Source organism: Hemiscyllium ocellatum, chromosome 8 (genome assembly GCF_020745735.1).
Source record: "Hemiscyllium ocellatum isolate sHemOce1 chromosome 8, sHemOce1.pat.X.cur, whole genome shotgun sequence".
NCBI lineage: Eukaryota > Metazoa > Chordata > Chondrichthyes > Orectolobiformes > Hemiscylliidae > Hemiscyllium > Hemiscyllium ocellatum.
Genome location: NC_083408.1, coordinates 54556600 through 54581169, shown reverse-complemented (window position 1 = coordinate 54581169; position 24570 = coordinate 54556600). Strand labels below are relative to the sequence as shown.

The following is a 24570-nucleotide window of genomic DNA, read 5'->3' as shown; positions in this document are numbered from 1 at the left end:
GATCTTTAAACCATGCAGCAAAGAGCAGGAGCTTGAAATGAGGGTTATGAAGAAATGACTGTCAGTATAAAGCTCCAGAGATTAATGAAATGTGCATCCTTTCTACAACTTATAGGAGGCACTCTGGACATGCATTTATCCACCTTCTAAATTAGGAAAAAATATCTCAATCTAGCTAGTTACCTTGGCATTTGATCTTGCTTTGCTGCTACTGACCTCTAAATTTATTTAGAAACATGACAAGTAAAAGAAAGAAAAGAGCAGTAAGCATTGAATCCAGAAAGTAACAAGTAATAAAAGGAAGTTGTTAACAAAGATGATTGCATGCTTTTTAGTGCATGAACAATATTTTTTATCAAAATAAAGTACATCACAGACAATTATTTATAAAAATGAATTTGAAATAATTTTAGAATTTAATACAAAGATTGTACAAAACACTCTCAGCTTGAATGTTCATGCAGAATACTTCCCAGACAGAACTTTTGATAAATTTTGTTTTGTATTATCTATCATAGCTTTGTGGATAACTACAGTGGAAAGCTAGCAGTCACATAGCAGATGCAGGTTATAGGCTATATTTCCCAGATTATGGGATACGAAGCGTGTGACTGTTGAATTTTATGCTACAATCCCAAAAGCCTTCAAACTAAAATACATCAAGGCAGCTGCAGAGGAGACAAGCCCATCAAGAAAAGTGGAACACTGGAAGGTTTCTTCAATTTTTGTGACTTTATTCTATGTTTTGCAAAATTACCTATGAAAAGATCCAACAATTGATAATGTAAATTGCCTTTTTTTGTATCAGATTTTGCAAACACAGAATCGCTGAGACACTGCTTAGTTTGCTGTAAGGAAAAAGCTGTTGCTTTCTAAGGACTGGTCTGGTGAACATAAATGAATGAAATTCTTTTTGACTCACATCCTATACCTTGGGTACAGTTCTTGCAGCATGAGAGTTGCTTGGAAGTTCGCTGTGGCAAGATACACTGGCTGTAGTTTTGACATCAGTGGTTCTGCTCCTTTGAGTTGTCCTAGGATTCCCTGCTGTATATTCTTGAGAGCTAGGGGTCTGTAAATTAGGGAAAAAAAGTTTACTTGATTTATTAGCAGTTTTTGTGAAGTCTTATGTACATCAAAAACATACCATGTGAGTAAGCTATCCATTTCAGAAAATTTCTGTTTACATTCTCTGACAGATCCTGAAAATTCAGACATCAGTATTTTACTGTGAATATCTAAAACTTACTTATTATTTAAAATTTAAAGTTACACTGATATCTAACACCTATGAAATTGTTCAAATTACGTAAGCAGCACATTATAATGGAGAGAAAATAAACATTGTTTAAAAAGCCCTCCATAATATTTTAGAACACTGTATTACACATATCAATGTTTTGTCATTTTGACAATGCATCTTTATTTATATTCCTTTACCTAATTGCATGATGAAGTGTGGAATACATATTTTAGTTAGAACCATAATATACTTTCAATTCTATTGATATTGAATAAATTGTGTTTTTGAATCACAACCTATGATGAAATATTCTTTGTATTTTTTTTTTGCATATGCTTTGTATTGTGTGCAAACTAAAGTCAGTACTCCAGATGACAACAACACCATCCCTCTTGGCAGATTTGATAATAAAGTTAGGTTTAGACCTGAGAGAACAAAATGCAGCAAGTTCAGATGGAGACAGGTTAGAGTGGATGAGGGAAGCAGACAATGGTCATGTTGGCAGATCTCATTAAAGAGGTTAAAGGTAGATAAGAGGCCTGAAGTAGTCATCCAAATGAAAGGAGAGTATTGCAGATGTGTCAACGAATCTGTAAAATTGGGAAAGGATACCTGCCCAAAGAAGTGAGCATGGAGGTGATGACATGAAGAGTTTAATGTCATATCGTGTTCGAAATTAATTGAGGTGGAGATAGAACAGAGACTTTTGCTGAGCGCAAATCACTTGGTATCAGGGTGCAAACAGTCAGAGGCTGTTGTGAATACACAATTAGAGGTAGAGTTAGAAGAAGGGAAGGGATCAGAGGAAGGTTGGGTGGGTGGGAGTAAGGATCCAGAGGATTGCTGGCACCCTGTTGGTTGCTGAAGAACATCTGAAAAGAAGGACAATAGCTTCTTTTTTAGGGGTCAAATCGGACAAGGAGTGAAATATAGCAGGAGACTCCGACAGCTTTGAAACAGCATGAGGTGGTGCTGATTAAGAGAGAAATCGAGTGTGTATACGTGGCAATACATGGCACTGAGCGTGGATCTCTGGAAAATGAGAACAGCCAAACAAGGAGTGGTGTATGTGTCAAAAATAAGTCTGATCTTGGGTGGATTCAAAACACAAATGATAGAACTTCACATTCTCTCAAATGGATGCTGCCTGACCTGCTGAATTTCTCCAGCACTTTCTGTTTTTATTTTAGATCTCCAGCACTTTGCTTTTATTTTATTCTAAAATATTGATGCTTGGTGACATGGTGATATTGTGGTAATGTCTCTAGATTAATAATCCAGAGGTTCAGCTTAATGGTCTGAGGATATGGGTTCAAATCCCATTTGGGTGGCTGCTGGAATTTAAATGAAATGAGTAAGCTGAATTAAAAGTTCATCTCAGTACAAGTGATCATGAAAGGATCCTGACTTTTGCAAAATAAAAGTCGTCTATCTCACTAATATTGTTTAGGAAAGGAAATCTGCCATCCTTACTTTGTCTACTGAAGATCATAGAAATGCAGTTGCAATTTAAGTGATCTTAAGTGAAATGGCCAGCAAACCATTCAGTTCAAGGAGAATTATGGTTGCTCAACAGTAACTTGAATATCCCATGACAGATTAAAAAAAATGTATTGGGCAAATTAGAAATGTCTTCATTTTCACTAAGCCATTGCCAAACATATTATACACTACTGAAATAATTAAGTTTAATTAAAATTAAGTAGTTCATCAAGTTTTTGAAGAATATTACAAAAATGATTGAGGCTTTGTTGTCACTGGTTACATGTAGTTGCAAATTAAGGAGTTGTTGACTTCAAAAACCTACATTCCTAAAGTTTTGTTAATGTGTTTGGAATAAATAAAATAGATCTTTTCCTAATTATTTTTCCAAATAGAAGAAAAAGTAGCTTCTACTATTATAAAATGATACATTTTAAATTTAATATGTAACTTACCTCTTTTTGAGACAAGTTGAAGTCCCCATCATAATTATTTTCTTTTGAGGATATATTCTGTTTGGCTTTGAACTCTTCAATTTGGTAATTTTCAGAAACAGGAAATTCACATGGAAATCCTGTTTTTTTAAAATGTCTGTCATTTGGTTGTGAGTCCTTCACCAGGTTCATTTCCATTTCATCGGACTGTTTTACTGCCTTATGATTTCCATCACTCTCACTCTTAAATGGAGGGTCTCCAGGTTCGAGCATTTCAAGTTTAGATCTAGCAATGAAGAACTCATTATCTGACAAACACTTAGAAATGTCTATTTGTGCTTTGGGCAGCAAAGAATTATGGTTTGGATTCTCAAAATGGCAGTCTACTGATTGAAATTTATTATCTTTAGGTGTGTTATGCATTTGATTAGCAATCCCTAAGAATGTATCTGAATTGTCAGTGATTTTCTTTGTTCCGACTGAATTTGCATCATATTTATTTTGGTTAGTTGGAGTCACATGAATAGCTTTTGATGTCATAATGTCCAGTTTACTATTTGGCAACAGTGATGCATTGTTGTCAAAAAATGTTTCAGGTTTGGTCAAAGGATATAGATTGTCATCTGATATCTTGTCCTTTTGAAGTGCAGGATTAAATAAGCAAGGTTGGTGTGGGGTAGATTGTTCTTCAACATCTTCACTATGCATGTTATCATCTTCATCATCATTTTCTAACCTGTTCTTCTCGATAAAATCTAAAGGCAAAGGTGTGCTGCTTTTCTCATCAATGTACATGTTTACCTCACCACAGTCACTGTCATGTGATGATATAGACAGATAAGAATAAAAATCTCCTTTTCGCAGCTGCAAAGGTCGGTGGGAATGTTCCAGAACCTTTTCCTTGATCTGAGCCACTGAAGTTGGATTCATCATTTCAGAGTCATGTTGAGATATGTTCTTAAGAGCTGTTGATGCCATATCAATTATTTCCATCACAAAATTATGAACAGAGCTATCTTCTTCACCATCAACACCATGAGGAACACTAAAATGACAGGAACAATTTGAAAGATCATTAACATGATCCTTACTAGCTTCTTCCAAAAGTCTGCTTTCTGTTTTAAGATGAGGTGAATATTTTTCAGATGACTCTTGACTAGTTATATTATATTCATCACCAAGACAGTTAATTACTAAATCTGCATTTGAGCCTTCATGCTGTTGAAGTTTCTTATCTTCTTTTGCAGAAGCTGCATTTCCACCTAATACTGTAACATTACAGTTCTTTTCAGGTTTCTCTGAGAAAACAGGCTTTACATCGACGTTAAAAGCACATGATGACAAATGTTGGTTTTCAGTCCTGTTGTCTTCCAAACATTTAAGCTGTTTATCGTTCTGTGAAGATTGTATGAGGGTCTGGGGAGTTGGAATGTATTGTGTCGAAAGAATATCTGCTTTTTGCTCAAATTTTCCACTAAATAATTCAGAATTTGAACATTCTGATTTATGAGTCTTACTAGTGTTATGCTCCTTTTCAAAATATTGAAGATTCTTACTGCCTATCTCTTCAATTAGTTCTTTTTTGTCTTTTAATAGAGATTTTTCCACATTGCCATTCTCTACATCATCTTTCAAATGGTCACCATAGAAGTGTCTGAGAGTCTCCACCCCATTTTGTTTGTGGTGTCTTTCTTTTGGATGGAATGATGTGCTCTTACAATCTTTGGACTCAGACTGCATCAATGCAGAAGTCTTAAAAAATGGATAAAACGTTGAAATATTTTTGAAGGTTGGTAACTTTATACTACTTGAATCAGTCCTGCATTGGTCCTTTTCTCCAGGATTCAATTTTTTCTTTTCCTTTGTCACAGAAAAAATTGGTTTAATCCAGTTGTGGAAGTCATTCTTCATATAGTTCCTGTCTAAAATGTGATTACTTTCTTCATTAATCTCATCATCTGTAGCAATGCTGGAATCATCATCATCCTTAATGCATAGCTCCTCTTCAGTTAGTGTAAGAGTTGAACTAGAAAGCAAATCACTATCGTCTTCTTCATCTGTACAAGCAGATGTACAAGAAACATTAACAATCATGCTTATATTGACATCAGCTTCATCAGTCACTGAATGATTAACATGTTTTTTGAATGATGCGTTAGAGTCCAAAATTTTATTTTTATGAATGATTATATCTTCAGAGCACAAAGAAAGCTCATCACTGCTGCTTAGTTCAGTAAGAGAAGCAGCAGAATCATCATTTGCTGATGATGCAGCATCAAATGAGAGCTGGCCAGTGAATGACATTTTGAGAGAGTTACTCTGCAATGTGATATCAGAAACACTACGTTTCATTTTTGGACTCATGGGATTCTGGATGTTTTCCAGACGTTTCAAAAGGTCTAATGTCCTCTTACTGAGCTCCCCTACTGCATCACTACCTAGAATATCACTACCTGATCCCTGAAGGCTATGTAGCTCCTCTGTGACTTTATATGGAATGACCAAGCTCTCTAAGGAAGTACTGCGTTGGAGATCACCATTTTTGTGATTGTTAGTTCCAAACTGAAATATGTCACCAGCAATTGAAATTGATTCCATTGATGACCTCGGAGACAAAAATGCAAAACCTGAATCATTTATATTATCTTGAGATAATCTGTCATCATCTGTTCTGCCATAGTAAGTCTCAAGGTTAGCTTCACTTGATTTTATTGGTAGGCATTTTTTGGATATGATGTTGTTTGGCTTGGAATCAGGAGCTGATAGCCCATTTTCACAAATAAATTCAGCAGAGTGTGGTTTAGAGGACACATTTTCACCAGTAATTCCCTTTTCTTCAGGTGAGTGTGTTACAGTCATACTTAACTCAAGTTCAGGGCCCTGCAGGTAAGAATAGTCATAAAATGTGAACACATCATATTGTGCCTCTAGATCATTTGAAAAGACCTTTGAAGAGGTTTTGTTCCTATCATGAGTTTGTAAATTTCCTTCATTACTTAGCGACAGTGATTGAAGACTTTTTGACAATTGTACATCATTTTTTGTTATTTCTGTTCCTGCTGCATTCTTCGTTTCTTTTTTTACAAATGGACCTTGCCTTTGGCAAATGCATGACTGAATTGGACAGTCTTTATGTTTTAATTCAATCAGGGGGTGCAATGGTTTGACTGTTTGAGCTTGATCAATTTGTTTTGGCAGGGAACTTTGAGAATTTGTTGTTGTTTCTGCACCATCTTCACTGACCATTCCATTCTCACTCTCAAGTTTCAGTGTTATTGGTTTTCCCTTTTTTAATGGAATTAAGTCACCCAGTAGCTCTGGCAAAGAGTCATCAGATGAAAAAGAGGAATCTTTACTTGCACTCCTTACTAAAGTCTTTGAATTGGGAAACATTGAAGCATTCTTGAAGTATGATGCATGATTTTTTCCATAGATTTGTGCATTATGCTGGGTGTAGACCTGATAGATATCTGGACAAGAAGAAGGGGCTTCACCAGGGCTATACAGTGATTCTCCAGGGCCACTGGTATATTGATCTAGCATAAGTTCATCACCAAGATTATTTATGGGTCCCGGTGAAAACTTTGATATGTCCTTTTCCTCAAATGCAATATTAATTGTTTCATCTTGGACACCAATCAGATTGTTACTCATGTCCATTTCATCCCATTCCAGTGAATCTTCAAGCAAAATATTCAGATCCATTAGACTAGGTTCAACACAGCTTAAGGAGTCCTAAAAGAGAACGAAAGTGAAATCAGCTTTTAGATTTGATTTTTGTTTCAAGGTTTATGCAGCCAATATATTAAAAATATGCTATCCTTTTTCTAATCACTATTTTACTAAAATCAGCTTGATTAAATCATAAACTTAGGCTATGTCCATGCTTGCAAAGTATTAATTAATCCATATGCCTCATCACATTTTGCATGAACTTCCATATCTATTAGTATAAGAGATACACTTTCATGAATTTACAGGGAAAATTATAATTAACAGTGGTTATTGGGAGAACTATGGGTGGTGCAGGTGACATGTCAGTTCAGTATTATTAATGTGAAGGCTAGAACATTTTAACTGTTGGCCCTTATCAACATTTGATTGGTAAACTGCCGACCTCTTTATGTTGGTGATTTTATCTGGCTCTCCTGTGAACAAGAATTTTCTATGAGCCACTTCAGTGTTGTTCAAAGTGTAAATCCTCTTCCCTGTTGCTTTGATGGAAACAGAATCACAAAACAGCAGATGATTATAGCACAAGAAAAGCCACTTGGCCAATCTTGTCTGTGCTAGCTCTCCAAAATAACAATTTACTTGATGCCATTCTTCTGCTTTTAGTAGTTGAAGTTCCTCAACCCAGGAACCAATTTTCTGAATCTTTTCTCCACTTTTTCTGATGTTTGCACATCCTTTGTGAAGTCTGGTGCTCAGAACTGGATGCAATATACCAGCTGAACCAGTGTGCTATACAAGTTTAACGTAAGTATCAGAATTCTGAAGTATCAGAAGCCACCTCCAGATGTACAGACAAATCCACAAAGAATTTTCATCCTTATTTTCAAATCAATCCATGGCCTTTTTCCCTCTATATTTCTGTAATTTCCTCCAAACTCACAACCCTCTGTGCTATCAGCATTCATCTAATTTCAGCCTCAAGAGCATCCTGATTTTAATCCCTCCACAATTGATGGAATTGTCCTCAGCAATCTTCATTCAAGGCTCCAGAATCCCCGCCCTAAGCATTTCTACTTGTATTGTCCCCTTTACAACATGCCTTAAAACCTACATCTTTGACCACACAATTTGTCATTTCCCCTTATATGTTCCAATGCAGCTCAATGTCATGTTTTATAAGGTTCATGTAAAGCACCTGGAAGTTTGTATTACTTTACAAGTGCTATATAAAAACAAGTTATGTTGTTGTTCAAGTCCTTATTGAAGAGGAAAGGACACATATGGGATGTTATTGAATCATGGAACAGTCATAGCACAGGAGGCCATTTAGTTAATTGTGTCCAGACTATCCTGCAGGAGCAATTGACCTACCCATCACCCCACCCTTCCCATCCATACCCCTGTCATCATGCAAAAATTTCCTTTTCAGATAATAATCAATTGTCTTTTGACTGCCTCTGTTGAACCTGCTCCAACCATACTCTTGGGCATTGCTTTCCATTTCCTAAAAACTTACTGCTAAAATGTCCTTTCGTTAGGTCAGCAACACTCCTTTGGTCAATTGCCTTAAGTCTGTATTCTCCAATTCTGATTGTTCTGCTAATGGGAATTTTCTCCCCCTCACATTTGTCCAGATCCATCTTAATTTGATGGACAGTAGCTACAAATACAAATTTCATAACAAGTTGTATAATGGTAATGAACTCATGGCGTGTCACCATGGGATCTGGATTCAAATAATCAAGTAATCCTGACTGGAGCAGTAATGATGAGAACAAGTCCTCAAGTTTCTATTTTCATAGCACATTACATTATCCTAATAACCTGATCACTTTCCTTCTCTGCAGAATGTTTTCTCATTCTGGTCATATAGTCACCTGATGCTTGTCACCTTTTCTTTCAAATCAACTGGTTCAGACCTGTTATGAGACTTGAAGCTGAGCCTTCTGACCTAGAAATTGAGAGACAACCACTATGCCATAAGAGTCATTTGCTTGTTGCCTTAAGAACAGGCATGAACAGTATTCTTCTGGTAGCAAATGCCAAACAATAAGTTCCTCTAATAACTGCTTTCTCACTGCACAGTTAAACCATATTCTTCACAGAGACATCATTCCATTCCATCTGCTGCTTCTTTCTTCTCCTTCTCAGCATCTACACATTATAAGGAAGCCACTCACAATGAAAATTCCCTTCCAAAAGCTACTCACTTACAATCCCTCTCCTTTCACAGGACAAAATGATCCATAATCACAGAAAAGAAGAAAACCCGCAAACATCCAGGCCTTCACACAGATAGAACAAGAAGTTTTGGAGGCAATCAAGCTATCCAAAGCAAACACCACAAGCCTTTCAGTTTGTTCTTCTCAATAATTCGGAGTTTGTGGTAAAATGTTTAGAGAAGGTCAATATTCTAGAAGAAGTAACATCACATGCTTCCAAACACCACAACAGGGCTGCAGTCAAAGGAGTGCCTGCCTAATAGAACTGCCAATGTAAAAGATGGAATATTTCACAAAGTTGGATGATTTTAAAACAGAAAAGGTGGGAAAACATAGTCAATAGCACCTGATGATTTTGTATATATGATTTAAATTGTATTATATATTGTGTATATATGATCTCTATGTAAATTTATTTGCAGATAAAATGCATCACAAATGCAAAAATAAAGAGTTACAATCAGTAATTTGTATTACATATAATTGTGTTGGCTGTTTGAAACAAATTATTTTTTTCCTAGTTCTTTAGAGGAAACTCTTTAAAAGACACATTTGCTGGTGGCAACTGTAACTGACCACACTCAACCAAACTGCCATACATATAATAGTGAAAATAAATATAAGATGATGAGCAATAGAAGACCTTTAGGCAATCACCATATTTTCCCTTTTGAAGTTCAAGCAGTCACCTTCAGAATATTGCCCATCAATGTTTATTGCAGTTTGCATCAAAGTAAAATGGAATCATGTGCCATTACAATAATGCCAATCGTAAACCACTATTTATCATGGTTTCACTTGCTGACTACGTTTGTAAATAAATAGCCATCTGCATCCAGCAGTAAATTCACAGAAGCTGCAATATTATTGACACACAACCCAAAATCGCACAATTTGACAAAGAAAAATTACAAGCTCTCAATCTATCTGACATAGTAACATGACTATTTCAAAAATGTCCCACAACCATAGTAGAATTATTTTTTTTAAAAAAGAGAAAGCACAAAGTAGGTTTCTGGTGAACTATTTTCTTTCCAGTTTTCTTAATTTTTTTTAAAGTTCCTCACAAAGTACAATAGCTTTCTTGATTCACTCATTTAGACTTTAAGAAAAGTAGAAAACACAAATGATGACTTGGCATATTTTCAGCTAGGTAAGAATTACAATGTAAGGAATCACTGGAGATAAATATTTGTAAGTATTATGTGGAACACCACAATGATTATAGTAGATTAAGATAAGCTAAAGAAAAGCAACAAAAAAAGGAAAAATAGTAAAAATAATGAATTGAGAAATGCCCATTTCATTGGTATAAGGACAATTCTGGTCCAGGTAGTATGAGATCAAAGAATGCTCTGCAAATTTATAATCCAGCCTTGGGTTCACTGTGATGAGGAGATCTGGGTGTAGCTGAAGTACATTCTCAAGAGGGAAATGTAGTGTAACCATAGCCTGGGCTTTCTAGATGATGAAAGAGATAAGGACTAAGACAATAGAGGAAAATAATGTTTATGGTTGTTGTCAGATTGATAATGCAAGTGAGAATCAGGCTGAAAATGAAAAATGCTTAATTGAAGTGAAAAAGGAAATAAAAGACTGAATGGGAACAGATTCACAGGTAATGTGAATCCAAAGGTCTTCTGCAAACATTTAAATAGTAAAAGGGGTTAAAAGGAGAAGTGTGACTAATGAGGAATGTAAAGTGCATCAACACATGGATGCATAGGGCATGGTTGAGGTACAAAGTGAATACTTGGTCTTTCCTAAAGAAGAAGATGCTTCAAAGTCAACTGGAAGAGGGCATACTTGAGACACAGTGTGGGTTAAATTGATAAAGGGGAGGGAGTAGAAAGACTGCTTTACTTAAAGTTGGTAAGTCACAGCATCACACTTTTCGAGACTTGAAAACATAGACAGTCCCACTGGGATTGTTGGAGGGGAGAGAGGACATGATAACAGAATGTAACAAGCTAAAAGAATGGGAAGAAATTGTTCGCAATTTGAAGGCATTGAACTCAATATTAAGTCCAGAAGGCAGTAGAGGAACTAGTCTGAAAATGAGATATGGTTCCTTCAGTTTGTGCTGTGATTCATTGGAATGCTGCAGCATGCTGTGGACAGATAATGTGGGCATACGAGCAGGACGCTGTTTTAAAATGACTGGCTACAGAAGATCAGGGTCATGCTTGCGCACAGACCAGAGATGTTCCACAAATTGGTCATCCAGTCTGCGTTTGGTTTCTCCAATGTAGAATAGGCCACAATGAGTGCTGTCAATACAATACAAGATTGGAGGAAGTACAGGTGAAATGCTGCTTTGCCTGGAAAGATTGTTTAGGCCCTTGGATGGTGAGCAGGGAGGAAGTGAAGGGGCAAGTGTTGCACCTTCTGTGGTTACATGGGAAGGCACTGTGGGGAAGAGGGGGATGGTGTTGATGGTTGTGGAATGGACTAGGGTGTCCCCGAGGGAATGATCCTTGTGAAATGTAGACTGGGGAAATGAGGGGGAAATGTGTTTGGTAATGGTGTTCTGCTGGAGTTATCTTAAAATAGTGGAGAATGATCCTTTGAATGGGGAGGGTGGTGGGATGAAGAGTGAAGACATGGAGAACCTGATCACGCTGTTGTAAGTGATGGGAAGCAGCAAGAGTGGAAGCACGGGTGTTAGGTTGGATGTTATTGCAGTCCCTGTCAACCACAGTGGGTGGGAAACCATGGTCATGGAAGAAGCAAGCAATGTCAATAGGGCTGTTTTGGAACGCATTATCCGAACAGATGCAATGTAGACAAAGGAACTGAAAGAATGTGATGGATTCCTTGCAGGATTCTGGGTGTCTGTCCTTTCCAGTCTTGCTGGAGAAAGACCATTGTTCTGCCATTCTTACATTCTGACCACTTAATCTAACCTATCAACCTCCTTTCTCCACTAGCACCCTACACTCACTACCCCCACATAGTCCCCCCCCCAAACTGTAGCATACATACTGTTCCCTCCACGCTTCACTTCAGCTCTGATGAAGATTTATCTGGACTCAGAACGTTAGCTTGCTTGCTCTCTCTCCTGGATGCTGTCTGACCAGTTATGAACTCCAGCATTGGTTGTTTTCAGTACAGATTCTAGCATCTGCAGTCATTTGCACCTACATTTTAGAGAAGTTGATTTTTTAGGACAAGGTTAACAGTCACTTGGACAACTGTGGATTCATTAAGGACTAGAACAGATTTATTAAAAGTAACACATTAAAGACAATCATGTTTAATCAAAATAAAAGCATGTGTGTATCATATCAAAGCCCCACAGTACTGCCTTATCCAGTCATGGACAATTAAACAACTAACTGGAGGAGGAGGTGTCACAAATATTCCCATCTCCACAAATATTCCCACATGGAAATACAGATGCAAAAGAAAAAGCTTTGCAACCACTTTCAGCTAGATGTAACAAGGATGATTTATTTCAACCTCCTCCTGAGGTCCCCAGCCTCACAGAAACTGGGGTTCAGCCAGTTTAATTCACTTCACTAAATATGAAGAAAATGGAGTCGAATGTTGTTGCAGCTGCACCCATCTAGGGGAGTATCAGACTCGTGTCTTGTGCCTCTTAGATGGTGGGCAGGCTTTGGGGAGTTAGGAAAGGCACTGGATATTGCAAAGCCTATGAGTCCTGACGACAATTCTGGCAGTAGTGCTGAAGACTTGTGCTCCATAACTAATTATGGCTCTAGCCACATTGTTCTAGAAAATCCACAATGTGGAAAATTACCAGGTAATATCATGTCCACAGAAAGCTCAAATCCAACCTGGCTGATTACTGCTCCATTAGTCTACTTTCAATCATCAGCAAAATAGTGGATAGGGTCATTGATTGTTCTATCAAGTAGCATTTCCTCAGCAATAACCTATTCTGCAATGCTCAGTTAGGTTGTGCCAGGCCCTTGCAGTTCAGAAGAGTCTAATTTGGTAAAATGCATCCAAACAATGGGGGGTGAAAAGGGGGAGGGGGGGGGGGGGATGCAATGGCCTACTGACATTACTCCAGAAACTCAACCAATGTTCTGGGGACCTGGATTCAAATCCCACCACAGTAGATGATACAATTTTAATTCAATAAAGAATCTGAAGAATCCAATGATGATCATGAAGTCATTGTTGATTGTTGGAAAAAAAAACTATCTAATTCACTAGTGTCCTTTAGGAAAGGAAATCTGTCATCCTTACCTGGTCTGGCCGACATATCACTCCAGATCCACAACAATGTGATTCACTCTCAACCACCCTCTGGGCAATATGAGATGGAGCAATAAATGCTGGCCTTGCCAGAGATGCTCACATGTAGTGAGTGAGCAGATTAAAAAAATTACAACCTTGATCAAACACAGACAAAAGTGATGAAATTCAAGTGGTTGCAGTGATCTTTGTAGGCCAATCATCTCAGTCCTAGGGCATCGCTGCAGGAGACCTACAGTGACTTCACCAATGACCTTCCCTCCATTAAATGGTCAAAAGTGGATTTGTGCAGTTGCTTCTTCAGAAAACTCAATCAGATTAGTGTGAAATGATTTATAACGCACAAAGCTATGTTGACTATCTTTAATCAGTCCTTGCCTTTCCAAATACATGTCAATCCAGTCCCTCAGGATTCCCTCCAACAATTTGCCCATCACCAATATGGGGCTTATCAGTCTATAGTTCCCTGGCTTTTCCTTACTACCTTTCTTAAACAGTGGCACCACGTTAGTCAACCTCCAGTCTTCTGGCACCTCACCTGTGACTATCGATGATACAAATATCTCTGCATGGGGCCCAGTAATCACACCACTAGCTTCCCACAGAGTTCTAGGGTACACCTGATCAGGTCCCAGGGATTTATCCACCTTTATGCGTTTTAAAACATCTAGCACTTGCTCCTCTGCAGTATAGACATTTTTCAAGATGTCACAATTATTTCCCCAGATTCTATATCTTACATGTCCTTCCTCACAGTAAACACTGATGCAAAATATTTGTTTAATATCTCCCCCATTTCCCGTGGTTCCACACATTGGCTGCCTTTCTGATCTTTGAGGGGCCCTATTCTCCCCCGAGTTACCCTTTTGTCTTTAATATATTTGTAAAAACCCTTTGGATTCTCCTTGACCCTTTGTGCCAAAGTTATCTCTTGTCCCCTTTTTATCTCATGTCCCCTCCTGATTTCCTTCTTAAGTATACTCCTATTGCCTTCATACTCATTTGATTCTCTGCTGTCTACACTTGACATATGCTTCCTTTTTTTTAATCAAAACCTCAATTCTCGTCATCAAGCATTCTCCCCTACACTTACCAGCCTTGCTTTTCACCGCTATACTGTCTCTGGACTCTAATTATCTCATTCCTGAAGGCTTCCCATTTTCCAGCCATCCCTTTACCTATGAAAATCTGCCCCTGATCAACTTTTGAAAGTTCTTTCCTAATTCCATCAAACTTAGCCTCCCTCCAATTGAGAACATTAACTTTTAGATCTGTTCTATCCTTTCCCATCACCATTTTAAAATGAATAGAATTATGGTCACTGGTCCCAAAGTGCTACTCCACTAATACTCACTTGCCCTGCCTTATTTCCCAACAGTAGATCAAGTTTTGTACCTTCTCTGGCAAGTACATCTGCATACTTAATCAGAACATTTTCTTGTAGACACTGAACAAATTCTTTTCCATCTAAACCCTTAACACTATGGCAGTCCCAGTCTATGTTTGGAAAGTGAAAATCCCCTACCGTAACCACCATATTACAGATAACTGAGATCTCCTTACAAATTTGTTTCTCAATTTCCCACTGGTTATAGGGGGGGGGGGGTCTATGGTACAATCCCAATAAGGTGATCATCCCTTTCTTATTTCTCAGTTCCATCCAAATAACCTCACTGAACGTACTCCAAGGAATATCTTCACCAAGTACAGCCGTAATCTTTATCCCTTATCAAACATGCAACTCACCCTCCTCTCTTTCCACCCTTTCTATCCTTCCTTTACCATCTGTACCCTGAAACATTAAGCTGCCAATCCTGTCCATCCCTGTGCCATGTTTCTGTAATTGCTATGATATTCCAGTTCCATGTTCCTAACCATGACCTGAGTTCATCTGCCTTCCCTGTTAGGCCTCTTGCATTGAAATAAATGCAGTTTAATTTATCAGTCCTACTTTGTTCTCTGCTTTGTTCTTGTCTGCCCTGACTGTTTGACTTGCTTGTTTTCCCAATTTGCTTATTGTACCAGTCTCAGATTGATCTCTTTCCTCACTATCTCCCTGAGTCCCAACCCCAACCCCTTCGTAGTTTAAACCCTCCTGAGCAGCTCTAGCAAATCTCCTTGCCAGTATATTAGTCCCTTTCCAATTCAGGTGCAATTCATCTTTCTTAAACAGTTCACTTCTACCTCAGAAGAGATTCCAATGATCCAAAATTGTGTACTCTTCTCCTCTGCACTTGCTCCTCAGCCAGGCATTCATCTGCTCTATCCTTCTATTCATAACCTAACTAGCTTGCAGCACCAGGAGTAATCCAAATATTACTATCCTCAAGGGCCTCCTTTTTAAATTCATGCATAACTTCCTATTTTCACCCTTCAGAATCTCATTGTTCTCCCTTCCATTAAACATTAGTTCCAATGTGTGCAACAACCTCCTGCTGGTCCCTTTCCCTTTTGGGAATATTTTGCACTCTCTCCAAGATATCCTTGATCCTGACACCAGAGAGGCAACACATCATTCTGATTTCTTGCTGTTGGTCGCAGAAACATCTGTCTGTGCCTCTGACTGAGAGTCCCCTACCACAATCAATCACTTAGAACCTGACGTACCCCTTATTACACTAGAGCCAGTCTTGATACCAGAAACCTGTCTGTTCATGCTACATTCCCCTGAGAGTCCAGCACCCCATAAATTTTCCAAAACAGCATACTTGCTTGTGATGGGGATAGCCACACAAAACTCCTGCACTGTCTGCCTCCCTCTCCTACCTTTCTTGGAGGTAACCCATCTACCTGACTGTATCTGTGGTTTTTCTCACTTCCAATAACTGCCATCCATCACACCCCCCAACTCCTGTAAACTCCTGCAACTTCCTCACTGCCTCTAACTACCGCTCTAACTGATCCATGCAATCTGATAGGATTTGCAACTAAGCATACTTACTGCAGACATAAGCATCAGTAACATGGAAAATCTCCCTAATCTCCCACATCCGACAGGAAGAGCACATCACTCTACAAAAGGCCACTTTTGCTCCTTAACAATCTACAGACCCAGAAAATAGCATCATCTTACTGCTCTAAAAAACACAGCTCCAGGCTAATTTAGCTAATGTTTTATATTTTTAAAATGTAAACAAGAGACAGGTCTCAATAAAACATATCATCACAAAAGAACCCACTCTACTCACGATTGTAGATTTTTTTAAAAAGAAAAACAGTAAAGTTAAACCTAAAACTATGCACTTAGCTGCTTCAAGGTCAGCTGTGAATTTTGGTAATTGTTAATTCTTCTTAGGCGCACTCTGATGTCCAGAGGTACTTGAACTCAAAAAGCAAAGACAGTAGCTGTGCAGATTCACTGCTGTGTCAGCCAGCAGTGTAGGCTTATTTCTTGTTTGATACATTGACCATGTGGTCTCTGCCTTTGTCTCTCTTCCCCCTCTTTAAAGCACCTTTACTTTAAATTTTTTCTCCCCAAAGTTCCAAATGCACCAGCTTATAAAACAGTAATTACTGTCTTTGCATGTTCTTATTAGGTAGGCTGCACACACAGGATAAGCTAACGTAGAACAAGTTGTAGGTCACACAAAAATTAGAAGAGATCTATTATCTATTTAATCTGTCTGAGGGCAATCTTAGATGCTTCCTCTGCCTTGAGCTATGTAGGTGAAGAACAAAGAAGTCCATACTATTGAAGAAGAATATAGCTGTATCTTACACTGGAATGTATTAAATTGATTCCTAAAGAGCTTTGGAAGCGTGTTGGCTAATGGGGAAGTGCCCACCGCAAAACTTCAATACTGATCTATTGCATTTATGTTCTACAGATACCTGTAGACTATATTGTTTTATGAAATGATGCTGCATGTGAGACCTTCATGAAGAAATGGATCTAACCTTCATTTACTTCTAGCCTCTGACTTCTTTGACCTACCTGTACTACAACACTGCGTTTGTCATCTGAACTAGGTTGGCTCTGAGTCCCTGTACATGATTTTGATCAATTTCTGTCTCCCTAGAAATTGGTTTCCAATTTCAGTTTCAGTCTTAACTTCCTCAGGAACTGAGATTATCAGTTTCCTCTGTAGTGTAATGATATAATGAGGTCAGCCAGCTGGTCTCATACAAAATGAATTCCCTGATTGGGGCTGTTAATCTGGACCAATTAGGGAGCCCTGGCTGACATAAAAAGGTTGAGTGTCAGGGATACTGACACTCTGGTGTCTGACTTTATATGATGCAACACTATAGTCAAGAACTGTTTATGTTTACATAAAGAGTGACTTGGTGATGGGATTCTGGCCTCTGTACAGTTATTTAATCTGGGTTGCCCTTTTCAATGAAAATGACTAGTTTTGGAACAACAAATTCCATTTCATAATAGAAGAGCTTGCAGTTAGTTATGCACAGTCTCTTTTTTAATTTAACCTATTTTTTATGATCAAATTGTTCAGAGATGTTATCCACACCTCTAGAGCAGATGGAATTTGAATCCGGGCCTCCTGATTCAGGAGGAGGCATGCTACCATTCTGTCACAAGTGGAGCCCTATTATACTCTATCTTTGTTTTGCTTCTCTTTCTTTCACTTCCACTCAGAACTTACTATTTTCAGCATGCTTCTCGTTTGTTTAATATACCTGATATCTGTCATAAATACCCCTTTCTCTGCTTTATCTTTCTCTGTCTCTTCTGTCATCTAGGGAGCTTTCACTTTATTTGCCTTATGTTTCTCCCCTGTAGTAATGTACCCAAACATCTCTGATTGGTCTTGAACAATCTTGCCTACTATTATTTGACTCCACCTTACCTGGACCAGAACCATTGTCATGTCAGTAAAATTCACCTATCTCTAGTTAATTATTTTGGCTCTGAATTGCCTTTTGTTGTTTTCTAAAGCTTATTTAAATATTTTATGGACACAGTCCCCGAAATGTTTTCCTCATGACTCTTGATCCACTTGATCCAACACATTCCTTCGAACCAACTCAAATAATACCTCTTTGTTCATTGGTTTACATATCATATCATCTAGACAATTCTCCAGAGCAAAATTCATAGGTTTGTTCCCCTTTTTGCCCTTTTCACTGCCATAATCCTGGTGTAAAAATTAGAAAAATGACTGCTAACAATTATGATATGACCAGACCCTAGGTGAGATTCCTCAATTTGTTTTGTTTCCAGACAAGGTACCTCAAACTGTAAAGCTTCTGAATGAGGAGGTTTCAATTGGCTCCTATTCATTATTCAACCACATCCTCAGTTGGATGCAACATGATTAATTTAGAATTCCCTTGTGTACCATTCTCTTGTGTGTACCATTTTCCATAGACCACATGAACTTATGTTTTAAAAGGAGCCAATTAACCACGTTTTCCATAGTTAACAAATTAATTACTAAATGCAAGAAGAATTTGTAATGCAACACACAGAAAAATAAGAGATGAACCCAAAAGATTAGAAATAAGAGATGACCCCAAAAAGATTAAAAAAAACTTTTGGAAACAGTCTGAATTGTTAACATAGAACAGGTATTTCTATTTTGGAAATATTGCAGTGCAGGGTTACTGGTAGCTTTAACATTAGGAGTTGAAGAGTCAATTTCACAATTGTCAGCTTTGCAGATTGATTGAGATTCTGTAATTCTAATTACTTTTGAACATGATTGAATATCAACAATCAGGGTGAGACAGTCCTTTTGTTGTCCTACTTTCTTTTGCCTGCCAGCTAGCTAGCTGACTTATGGCACCTAGAGTCAGAGAAGGTAATTTCCTGCAGCACAGGGATGACAAAGGAATAGTTCTCAAACTGCAACCTTCACAGCATGCTAATGCTTGATCCCAGGCAGGTTACACACAAGATGTTCGGTCCCACTAGTACACTCCAGTAGAGCAGAACCTGTTTTTTTAATGCCTATCCTTGTGAATTCGACAAAGGCAACAATGTAAAATGTATCTGTTTGAGGCAAAATTTGCAGGGAGTGGCTTACAGTTGACATAATCAGCCACTCGTCATTTCTCTAGACACAAACGATTCCAGTACAATCTGTTTTGACCTGCCTCTTTCTCTCTTTGAATGTCCCTTTGCATCTGTAGGTCTGACATTTGGTGGGTCTCTCTATCTAGACAGCCATTTAGTTTGTACCCACAATCTTTTTTGACTATATTAGCTTGCTTTAAGAAAAAAACAAATTTTGGAATTACAAGTTTAAAATGTTCATTGTACTTCAGGTATACTCTACGCAAGGTCATGGCCTACTAAATAATGTTTGTACCTATGACTTAATTTCCTTGTAATTTTTTTTCTGTATGCTTCACATTACATAGTGGCCTACAAAATGCATTCAATACTGTAATATTATTCCTCACTCTAAGCAAATAGGTTCTGTTGTTAACCCTTCTAGAAATCCTCTTTCTCCTATTCTGTAACATTCTCCTGAATCAATATTGCCAGCGCTCCAATTTTCTTTCCTTCCCTACCTTTCACATACACCTTTTATTGATTAGTACCCAATCCTATCCTTTTACAACCTGATCACCAAACATCATATTTCCACTTAGTTATCTGTGCTTCCACACATTGTACATTCATCTACATGCATTGGAAATGTAATTTCAATGATTTTACATTCCCTCCTGATTCAAAACAAAGATTGCCAGCAAAAGGGTGACTATACCTAAATGTATGGAAACATTGCCTTGAAATTACAATGTGCAATATTAACATCATTACATTTGTATGACACAGGCATTTAATAATTTGCTTCAAAATTGATTATTAAAATATCAGCCAAATTTTATATATGTTAATTGTGAAATTATGCCCCATTTGTGACAAGGAAATGTAATGTGACAGGTAAATACTCAGAAGTATTTATTTTCCCCAAATGTAGGTTAAAACAAGAAATCGGTTCTCCATTGTTAATTTAGTATTCAATTATCATTAATTATAATAAGAGATTTTCAAAAAAAGTCTCAATCTAGACAGCACAAATCTGTACCATTGAAACTAATCAAAGTGAAGATTCTTAGTTTGATTCAAGAAGTATGTTAGTCCTTTTTTTTGATTTCTCACTTTATTCATGACAAAAAAATGTCTCTTCATAATGACCAGACAATGATTGTAAATCTAATATAAAGGCAAATTTAACAATTGTTTAGATATGTTGTACATCTACAGTGATGAATTTTTATTAGGTTGGATTTTATGATCTGCATGCTGATAAAGAAAACACTAATGACTAACTTGGTTTGTTATTATATGGTAAAAGCACAAGCGTTAGTTCAATCAATCAGTTTAATCAAGTAAAACATTGCTATTATGCTGACCTTGCATTTTATAGCAATCAAGTAATAAATAACTACAGTAGCTACTTTAACAAGCTTCTATGTTTTATCAATAATATACTGCTATAATGAAACATGATAATAAATGTTGATGACATTTTGTAGCAGCTGTTTGTATGCATTAGATCTATAGATGTATAAATAAAATTTCTACTTGCTATTAGATATTAGAAATTTTTAAAATGTATGTAAATGAGCTGGTCACGACAGCAAAGCACACTAAAATAGTGAAATGCTTAGGATTTTACATTTAGTTCAATCATAATCTAACATCAATATATTTGTATCTGATAAACTGAATAAACTGCCATACCTGATGTGTTGGCATGCTTATTTTCAGATGCTTATATTCTTGAAGATTCCTTTCACTAGGCTGTCATGATATGCTTTATTTGCTGATAGTACCAAAGAACAGTGGCACAGTAAATCTAACCTGAAGTCATCAGTTAGCTACACTTCCAAACAAGACAGAGTTAAACTCAGTGAGCCTCTAGAAGCAATTGCATTTTAAATCACAATGGATTGAATATCTGGCTGATTCCACCAAATAGAAAAATAGAATTGCTAAATACCTCTTGGCAGTCAGAAGGAATGTAGTTCCTGCTTCAATCAATTCTCTCAGAGTGTTAAAAAAAATTGTAAAAGTTATAAGCCCAAATTGTTGCATGTTCTTCAAAACTAAAATTCTTCAAATCTGCAGTATTATTTAATTCACGCATAAAGCAGAAACTTGTAGGGAAGGTTTTTGTCTTGTGCATTGCGTAGTGGTAAACCAGTTTACAACAAATAACACACAGTGGAACTCTTCCTCATTATTTTTCTTTTTGCAGTAGATTAAATTAAATTAATGTATTTCTTAAGTTTACATAAAACTGTGCCACCTGATGTGCTAAAGTTCCACTAAACTCAGTGCCAAAAACAAAAGCATAAATAAAATGTATTTACCACAGCCTGTTAAATAATTGAGAACTCCAACTCTCAAAGTCTGTAATCATGCATTACATAAGAACAGAGGCCTTGTTAGACATTATACCATACTTAACTGATTTGCTACTTGGTTGTAAAAAGTTATTTTATTCTGCAGCATGATGTTGGTTGTTGTTGGCTAACATAAAATTGTTCATCATTTGATCATTTCTGATTTATCTATGCTAATTTCTCTTGTTAGCAATGATTCTCTCATTTATGAACTTTTTTTCTGCTATTCCCTAACAGTTCATTCACTTATGTCCTATGTACTTCACGATGCTACACTGTTCCCATCCAGCATTCATTTGACACAATCTCACTTCATTTGCTAGTTCTGGAAGGATATTAAATGGTAACAATGTTTCAGCTGTTCTGAATTTATGAAAATGTAGCAGTAATACTGTGAGTTGAATGAAACTTAATATTGGTTTCTAATAATAGAAATGTTTTGCCTTCAATGGATGCAAAATGCAAGGATCCTATAATGATATATTTTACAAATGCATACAATGAACATTGCAGAGATCAAAAGCTAATATCTCAGCAGTTTGATATCCTATGTACGATAACATCAAACCTTGAACTAGAAGACCCAAATTTGAATACAGTCTTGATTCTCGATTCACAACTGGGGCTTCCTGTAGGAGTCCAGTTTACTGTTTTAGGCAAGTTCTCCGGGTGAGAAAGACTGTTAAAGAAGCATGCCATTCTGTATTGCTAAGGCAAGCTTTCTTGTGTACTGAACAAAGAGCACTACTGATGGCATCTGTGCTGCTGCTACTTGAAGATAGATAGCTGGGACAAGCATGAATTGGAGGAAAGATAATTTTAAAAAACATTTTCCCTGCTCCTTCTTTAGTCTGGTTATACAATGAATGTTTTTATTTCTATATTTATTTTTGCATTTTATACACTGCCCTATAAATAGGTAATAGAGAAGTTTAATTGAGAATTGAATGCATGTTTGAGAGGCTGGGCAAAGGAAGGTCATGTATATCAGTTGAATCGACTGCAGTATCTTTTCAATTTTTATAATTTCCTATGTTCCTATCTTGTAATCACATATAGTTGACAGGTGTTAAATTCTTACCTTTTCTTTTCCTAGTTGTTTTTGCAGTCTGTTCTGCCACTGGACAGTTTGCATTATTATGGCTTCCCATCTTCTCTCCAAGTTCACAATAATAAGTTGCATTGACTGACGATCTGCTTCTGAACAGCTGGCATCTGTGTCATCGACGAGACGTTGGCATAATCGTAATACAGATGTTATGCCACGTCGGCGTTGTTTAATCTCAGTACACAGTGACTAAAAGCAAATCATTATAATTAGTATTTTAATATTGAACAATTTAGTTCAATATGCATAAAACAATTTCACATAACAAAAATGAATAGAAAGTTTTGCACACTAACACGCATCCAATAAATTGCTGCTTCTCAAATACATTTTTCCTGCTGACCCCATATTTATACACTTCACACCTTGCACCGCCCCAAAGTGAAATTGTTGGGGTGGGGGGAAGAGTTAGGGAGAATTGTTGACTGGAGTATGAGTTCAAACAGCAGGGATATAAGCATAAAAATACTAAGACATCTACCCAGTTTGGACCTTCTGTTGGTGTCAGTGATTGGGATTGTGTCAGAACACAATGGATTAGGCAATGGCCACAGGCACAAACATTTCCCAAATTTAAAGGGGCATTGTAGTCAATCCTATGATTTCTAACCCGAGTCCCTGTTTGATTGTGTTAATAGATTTCATATTTGTACACAATGAACATTGCAGAGATCCAAAGCTAATATCTATATGTCTTAAGACCCTACAATATCTGACATTGAATAAGGAGACACAGGTTCGAATTATGGTCTGGATTATTATTCACAGTCAGGCTTCCAATAGGCATCCATCACATATGCTCAGGACTCTAATTCCTCATCCTTTTATCCCTCATGGGGCTGTGGTCCACAGTTTGAGAATCCCTGCAATAAAACTTTAGCCATTTTGCAGGGATGGCAAATTAATAGATTCAAATAAATTTATATTCAAATGCTTTTACTGCACTTAGGAAAGAATAAGAGCGTAGGTACTTAAAGTAGCATTTGAAAAGTTTCTGTACATTACATTTGCTCTGTGAAATCAAGAACAAATTATAATAACCATTTTCACTTATGAACGAATGACCAAAACTTATTGTCATTGATGAATGGTTCCATATAACACAGATGATCTTTGGAGACTAGAATATTTAGGCTTTACACTTATATTAGTTCTAGATTATGCCACATTGCTAGCAACTGTTAAATAATGACCCACCTGTACAGGATATTGCGTATATTTTTCACTTGTGAAATGATTCATTGCAAGAAAATATGATCTATATATATATATAGAGCTAGGCAGAGATCATTAGGAAAAAAAGGCTAAATTTTGTAACTAAAATAGTTAGCAACCACTTTCATGATTAGAATACAAAATAAAAGAGCAATATGCAATTCATTTAAGGTCACTGCAATAGGGATAAATTGGCCAGCAGTAAAGAAAGAAAACATTCACCCAATTCAATATCTGTACAATGTATATCTTTTTTAAAAAATGATAGTTTAATGTTTTACATTTGGGGACTGAAACAAGAAGTTCAATCAGCAGTATGTATTTGGATTATTGGCACCAAATGTAAAGAATTATCTTGGTAACCAACTCTCAATCCACTTAAACCAGCTGCAAAATGAAAGCTCACAGAATGATTACTCAAATCTTTTGCAAAATTTGTTGAGTTATACATCAGCAGGAAGACATCTTACAGATATATTCTATTTGTTGATATATTGCATATTTGCAATATTTCAAATTTCCATAAATCTGTAATAGTGTAGAAATAATGGAATTCTACCTAAGAGAATCACATACCTTTAACATTTCTGAATTTTAAATAAGATGAATGATAAATTCCTATTTATTTATTGCCAAATGTAG

The 24570-nt window shown here is 36.9% G+C and overlaps 1 protein-coding gene across 1 annotated transcript in view; it reads right to left on the bottom strand.

The window, feature by feature from the left end:
- Positions 1-3439: 3439 nt before the first annotated feature.
- akap6 (A kinase (PRKA) anchor protein 6) overlaps positions 3440-24570 on the bottom strand; it is a 375831-nt gene continuing 354700 nt past the window's right edge. Inside the window, exons 12-15 of the mRNA XM_060828958.1 lie at positions 22687-22902; positions 6285-6894; positions 3547-6251; positions 3440-3445 (exon numbers count right to left, since the gene is read on the bottom strand). Coding sequence (XP_060684941.1) covers positions 3440-3445; positions 3547-6251; positions 6285-6894; positions 22687-22902 — 3537 coding nt within the window. The remainder of the gene's footprint in view (positions 3446-3546; positions 6252-6284; positions 6895-22686; positions 22903-24570) is intronic.